The following is a 7,298-nucleotide window of genomic DNA, read 5'->3' as shown; positions in this document are numbered from 1 at the left end:
CAGCTGTGCTCATGCAGGCACATTCCCTTGAGCCTTTCATTCCCCTCAGTTTCGCAATTACACTGACTGCCTCTGCAAAGAAGACATGCAATCTTACAAAAATATGCTCGATTCCTTCCGGTATTTAATTCGTTCTCCAAACGTTCTATTTTTTTAAAAGTAGTTTGTTAGTTAAATTTCAAAAACATCCGCTTTGCTGTTTATACGGCAATTTTTCCGATTAGCAGTGAAGTTGTCATGTTAGGGCGTTCTCAGGTCATTATCTGATTTTTTTTTGTGTATGTGCGTGAAGGTGAAGAATTAATTTGTGATTACTCAGCAAAATAGTAATGGTAAAATTCAAATCGCAATTTCTCAATATTATCCTGACATTGTGTTTGAAGCTTGACCTCTTAAGAGCACCTCTACTGCATCAAGCCCACAATCTGTCGTAATCCCTGAATGTTCCAGACAGCTGGATTGTGGGTAGCTGTGAGTGGGGAATGCAAATCCTCTGGAAAATGAACTGCGACTACACACCACTTTGAAACCACATCTGAACTGCATTTGATCTCTGAAGTCAAAAAGCAAAATGCTGCAGATGCTGAAAATCTAAAATAAGAGCAGAAAATGCTGGTTAGGCTTCTGACGCAGGGTCGTGAACCTTTAACATGAGTCCTACCTCTCACTGCATGGATGCTGCCTGACCTACTGAGTGCTTCCTGCAATTTCTGTTCTTATTTCAGCAGCTCTGCTGAGTGATGCCAGCATTTACTCAGTTTGATATCTGGTTCTATTAGTGAAATCCTGTCCTTTCTTGTTACTGTTGAGGCTCACACATGCAGAATGATCATTTGAGTGAAGTATCAAAGGCCATGGAACAGTATCCTAGCAAAAGTCACCACCTACATGAGATGGGGAGAAAATCCAGGAAGGTGTTCAGATCCACTTGACTATAAAGTATTCGGTTTTCAGACTACAACTCTCACAGGTACACAAATACAACACAGAGTAAATTAAGGCAAATTTTAATTTTATTTGAAATGCTGTATAAAAATAAGTTTTCTTCCGTTCTAATTTAATTTACAGGTCTAATCCAATGACAATTCAGACTCCAAGCTGCATACATGCAACCGAACTAGTGTACAGTAAATATATTGTATATACAAAAAAAATCATTTAGCACTGGTATTTTACTCAACCCATACCAGTCCACAGGACACATAAAAAAAACAAAAACCCAATAAAAACAAGAGGTCTAGACATTAAATACATATTCAGTACAACATGCATTTAACAGAAGTGCTCAATGTTATATTTACAAAGTCTGGAATTCTTTTCAGTGACATCACCGTTGTAGTTTGGCTGTAAACAGAATGAACTGAATTAAAGTCTGACGTGATCTTATGAAAATCTGTGGGTCTTCATCTGACCAAATAATTAATTATTGTGGAATGAACAAGTCTGTTGGAAGGTAGTTGTCCATAAATAAATAAATATAAATTAACCCACAAGTCAAACCTTTTAATATAATAAATCTGTTAAAAAAAACCTCAACTTCACTCAAATAAATAAACAGGTAAACAGGACAGCGCTGACATAGGCTGTAATAACCAGTATTTCAAAAAAGAAATTTACATTTTATATATATATTTATATATATATATATATATACACATATATACATATACGCACACATATACATAGGTTTAGAGTTCATTCATTGCATTGGTTGTGCATTGATGACGATGCTCTGACATGCCTTGGCTTCATATTGAGTGTATTGGACTACTGGACTGCATGAAGAAGAGTCGAGGTCAATTCTTTGCTGATTAGTGGTGATCATCGGGTGACAAGGTTTGTCTTCATTTATTTTGTTGAGAGGATGTAAACAAAATAGCGGCTAGACTAGACCAGTCCCTGTGTGTACATATGAGGATTGTGCGAAGGAAAGTTAAGTTATTCAGAAGCAGCAGAAGTTCAAGTATTTCTTTTAAGTCAGTGAATCCAGCACTCATAAAAGGCACTCGAAGAGGAAGAGTCAGGCTTGTCGTAATGCACGATTCAAGTTAATGACAACCGGAGCTTGGGCAGGGCGGGGGGGGTTTCTGGTTCTTCATCACCCCTCCCACTAATCAGTAGATTTAAAAGGCCATGGAATCTGGTAAATGAGACCAGGCAAGTTATTTGGTTCTTCCAAAGGGAGGCAGAGCCAGTTCAGTTCTGTGAGCATCGGTTCACATTATTTCACAAGTTCTAATTTGCTTGAGCTAATGCTGGTTGACTCTTGGCTCAGGCTGTGCAATCTTAGTCCAATGGCATCTGGTGAAACAATGCAGTTCTGCATCCAGGGGTGGTTAATTATGTCTTCAAATGATGGGCGCTCTGAAGGCCTCAGGGATAGACAGAACTTGATGAGATGTTGACATTCTGAAAGCAAAAAGGAAATACTGGGTTACAAACTGTGGGAGTTTCCAATTATACCTTCCATATATTTAGCATCAAGTTAATTCAGCTTACATATTCGGATATAAATAAGTACCTACGCAGTATAGCCCAACTGGGAGCTTTTTTTTGGCAGACTAATATAAGCAGATGAATATTTCTGAGATAATGGCATGTACTGCCAACATAATATTAATTGCACTACAGTACAAGGGGTCATTAAAATTCAACATGCAATCGACTATATTGAATATACCTGACAAATTATATAAAGTTATTTAAGAACTGCAATGGTTGGCTTAAATTATATATAGTTTGAAAGGTAAAGATCCTCTGGATAGACCTAAAATTACACCCAGAGAGCACGAACAGCAGCTTACCGGATGAGATTCTTCGCCTGAATAAGACCTGCCCTCGAAGTATCTCCTCGTCCTGCTCAAATGGGATGTCCCCACATACCATGTCATACAAAAGTACGCCGAGGGACCAAACTGTTGCAGATCTGCCATGATATCTGTGGTAACGGATCCATTCTGGTGGGCTGTATACTCTGGTACCTGCAAATCACACAGAAATTCACATCCATGAATACTTTGTATTTCTGTACGCTGTTAAAAATGCTAAATTTGCTGTTCCCTAACACAGTAAAAGGGAAACAGTAATAAGGCAATACAAAGTTTTTTTTAAATTTAAAAATCCTTCACTAAGGGTTTCTAAAGGTAAAATGCACACCAGCATATGCATTTTATGGGAATATGTGGCTAATACTAACACGAGGGCAAAATATTCCTCACTTGGCTGGTCAAGAAACCCGCTGAAGGTAAAGAAAAAGTCTGCGATATTTCTTGTAAACAAAAGAATGCACTATGCTTTTAAAATTCAAATCATCTGCACTATCTCGTTCCGCCCTGAGCATGCAGGAAATGTGGTTAACCCATGCTTCCTGCCTGTCCTGCCGTGAACTGGCAGTTATTGACTCGTTGCCATGTGACTTTTGTTTACAAACTTTCAGTTGTAAAAAGCACACGTTCCCGCCGGGCGATGGCGCCAAACATCCAGAATTTGCACTAACGGTTTTTTTTTTGTTGTTGGTTCGTTTTCCCCGAGGTCGATATATTTAAATCGCAGCGAACAAGCAGCGGGTTCTGGAGAGCAGCCCCGGTTAGAATGTAGCCCAGAGCGGTCGGTCCCGGACCCTCAGCGCTGGGTGCGCCGCTGTGTCTGTGCAAACCTCACCCCCCCCCCATTAGAGTAAGAATTTGCAGATCATATTTTATAACGCCAAGCTTAGACGGTTAAAATAAAATGCATTTTTGAAAAAAAAAATCCGATTTTCTATTTTTAAATGTGTTTGTCAAATGTGGGAAATAGACCATGAAATTGCACACCAAATCACCCATCACACACGAAATTACAAGTGCGCTTATGAAATGTCAATGATTTTTATTTTGAAATCATTCTTGGCTGCTCAGTACTTTAAGAGGGAGCTTCGACTCCAGCATTGAACTAACTAAATAAATAATCAATTGGCCACTTGATATCAAAGGGAGAGAGAGAGAGAAAAAAACGATTGGAAAGTAACCTATTTCCGTCACCATAGCCCCGGGTAACATTACTATCGGTTTTCAAAACATTTCCATGACGAAGCTTAAGGAAAAAGGTTGGGGGAGGGGGAGGAGCAAATGGGCAACAGGAAAAAAAATAAGGTGGCCAGGCATCAACTAGCTGGTATCAAGAGCGGTTCAGATCGGGTCCGTAAGCCGCTCTCTTCCTCTCACTGGGAAAACGGTTCAGTTTCCAAAACAGTGTTACGCAGCAGAAAAGCGAATCTCCAAAACAAAAGGGTGGCACGTTGCCAAATTCAGCAGCAGCGGCGGCGGCGCTGGGGCATCGGGAGACACGCCGTCTAGTGGCCACAGCCCAGCCGGAGATCCCCCTCCCATCTGCTCGCCCAGCCGGAGACTCCCTCCCGTCTATCAGCCCAGCCCTAGACCACCCCTCCACCACCCAGCCTCCCCCTCTATCAGCCCTGGCACAACCGCCCCCACCTCTCTCTCATTAGGAGACACAATTAAAAAAACACACACCCCTCCTTTCCTTTCTGTTTTCAACATCGTTGTACCCTGAAAGGATAACTCTGCAAACCCCCCCGCCGCCCCTGACACTTTCCTATCCGCTCCTTTCAGATCCCCCATTAGAAATGTTTCCCACACGTTCAACAGACGTGACTCATCGCCTACCAAGCCTGGTTTTGTGATGGTCTTGTGATTCACCGCAGTGTTGCATTCACAGCAGTTTTATTGTTATATATTTTTTTGGAACTCCGGGCTTTTGTTTTCCCCCTCCCGCTGCAATCGTTGATTACACATCGAGCCCTCGTGATTTCGGATGTTACCCGAGGAGCCCCCGGTTTTGGCCGCCTTTCGCCTGATCCAGTGTCACCAACGATTCCGAGCAACGCAACGCCTCCTGACAAGCAGAAGCGCCCCCTCGCAGCCACATCACCATCCAAATAAGGAAATAAAACCATCAAAACAATAACAAAACGGCACTACACTGAAAAAACTCGCCTCCATCAGTAAATCGAGTTTAAAACCAATCACCAATTTAAAAAAATCAGAAAAGACTAACACGCAATTTCCACTACAGATGCTTTTTACTTTCCAAATCTTGGAACCCCTAATTGAACACTAAGTGCTGCCACACGAACCGCGCTTTCTAATGCATCAGCTTTTCTACAGTATCCACTGGAATAAAATCTCACCGTCGAAGTCGGTGTAGACTGTGTCCTTTAGCAGGGCCCCCGATCCGAAATCGATGAGTTTCAGCTCCCCGGCCCGCATGTCGATCAGGATATTCTCGTCCTTGATGTCTCGGTGAACCACCCCGCAGGTGTGGCAGTGCCTCACCGCCTCCAGGATCTGGCGGAAAAAGTTTTTGGCCAGGTCCTCGGGCAAGGCCCCCTTCTCGGTGATAAAATCAAACAAGTCCTTGACGTGCTCGGGTCGCTCCATGACGATGATGAAGCTGTCGGGTCTCTCGAACCAGTCGAGCATTTTGATCACACTCCGACATCCCGTGCCCACCCTCTTCAGCAGCGCAATCTCCATAGGAACCCTCGCTCCATTGGACTAGGGGGGGGCAAAACAAAAATACATTAGAGTAATCGCACACCAATTCACACACACACATGTAACATATAATGCGCCGAATATAAATAGTTAAATTAAATACATGTTAAAAATAAATCATGTTTCTTATTAAAAACTGTTAACTCCGCAAAGGCTTGACACTTTGATTACACAAACATAACAAAAGGCATCTGAGCTTTGCTTACCAGTTCAGCCCACTCTGACACTCGATCTCTAGCAACATGCTTGATAGCAACCTGCAATATAAACAAAAAGGTCCATTCAGTCACCCAAAATAGCGCGGGTAATAGATTATATACAAGGATTTATCAAAAACGAGACTGATCCGGAGAAAGTTAAAAGAGTAATCACACAGAAAGGGAAAGCTGCAGATTAACACAAAAAAAATAATTACCTGCACGCCGTCTGCCAGTCTAACACCAGAATAAACGGTGCCAAATCCACCACTGCCGAGGACAGATCCAACTTGATAAATCTTTTCAAAAGGCTCCCGCTCTTTCACTGGAAAAATAATAATTAAAAAAAAAAGATTAGCCCGATCTCCATTATCGCAAAGTCGGCGCCTCTTTTGTTGTCTCCAAGCTCCACATGGTTAACGACAACACCGTCACAACACAAAACCCCCTTCTCTGCTGAAGCAGGGAGACTCCGCAAACGTGTAAGAAATGCTAAATAGATACCTTGTTGCAACTGAATTTTCGCCGGCATATCCACGCTTGATGTCGAGTACATATGAGCAAAGGATCCGATCTTTGAAAGCAGCATCCCTTTCCGTAAAACCTCGATTGAAGACTCGGGTATCACTTCCAAGATTCCGAATGGGATTTCACAACAACAGGAAAAAAAAAGCCGGTCCGATCAGCCCCACACCACGTTGTAACGAGAAAGACACAAACTGCGATCGCACAAATCTTTTCCCCTTATTCCAAAGCGTTTGGTTTCTTGCAGTGTCCCAAGTGATGGAATACACCAGATTATCAACTTCCTTTCAGCAGGAAATCGGGTTGAAGGAGAAAAAGATATAAAGAAGGAGGAAATGAAGAGAATCGAGTCTTTGTATCACGCTGATTCCCTGGCTTGCTTGGAGTGCGTTCTGCTAGTAGCAACGACTATATACAGATAGTAAAAAAAGGGCGAGCCGAGCCATCAGTAAACCCCCGAGGCACAGCCTACTTTGAATTTACGTCAGACAGTCCAATAGGAGCGGAGAAATGATCTGCCAATCACAGCGGCGAAAAAAAAATAAAAGAATGAAACTGACTAGACTCGACGTGGCGGGAATGACTACGCGCCAAAAAAGTGCCTCTTGTATGTCTGCCTACAAATGGCTTTGATCCACTGGCTGTCTGTAGACAAATATTTTTAAAGTGGAGCGACAACGTCTGTTTTTTTTCCTTGAGAGCAAGCCGCTGCAGTTTTTCCAGTTTGTTAACGATATAGTAGTAGGAGCAAACGGACTAGTTTAAAAAACGCAGAGGCGTGTTTTGAACCATGGAGCTGAAGTATGCAGATTTGTTATGAAAAGGACGCTAATGCATTGTTTGAGCGTAGTGGGCGATTTAACAATATATTGGATTATAATGATAATCAATGAAAATCTTTAGTGCAAATATACTTCTCCCATTATAACTTTTCAGATTGATGTTAGAGACTTGTATCAAGATCGCCAGTATATATAGTAAATAAATAAAAGTATTTTTTAAGATAAATATGTTGCAAGGT

At 41.9% G+C, this 7,298-nt stretch overlaps 1 protein-coding gene across 1 annotated transcript; it reads right to left on the bottom strand.

Annotated features, from left to right (window-relative positions):
- Positions 1-995: 995 nt before the first annotated feature.
- On the bottom strand, positions 996-6,701 carry LOC147105207 (serine/threonine-protein kinase pim-1-like). The gene is made up of 6 exons (XM_086011339.1): positions 6,257-6,701; positions 5,971-6,077; positions 5,762-5,812; positions 5,189-5,555; positions 2,805-2,981; positions 996-2,409 (listed from the first exon to the last, which is right to left on the bottom strand). The coding sequence occupies exons 1-6, from the start codon at positions 6,339-6,341 to the stop codon at positions 2,222-2,224; spliced, it is 975 nt and encodes a 324-aa protein (XP_085867465.1). The 5' UTR covers positions 6,342-6,701; the 3' UTR covers positions 996-2,221.
- Positions 6,702-7,298: the final 597 nt, after the last annotated feature.

The sequence above is a fragment of the Somniosus microcephalus genome, chromosome 18, assembly GCF_052327205.1.
Source record: "Somniosus microcephalus isolate GS21.2 chromosome 18, FLI_Smic_1.0, whole genome shotgun sequence".
NCBI lineage: Eukaryota > Metazoa > Chordata > Chondrichthyes > Squaliformes > Somniosidae > Somniosus > Somniosus microcephalus.
This window is presented reverse-complemented; position numbering and strand designations above follow the sequence as displayed.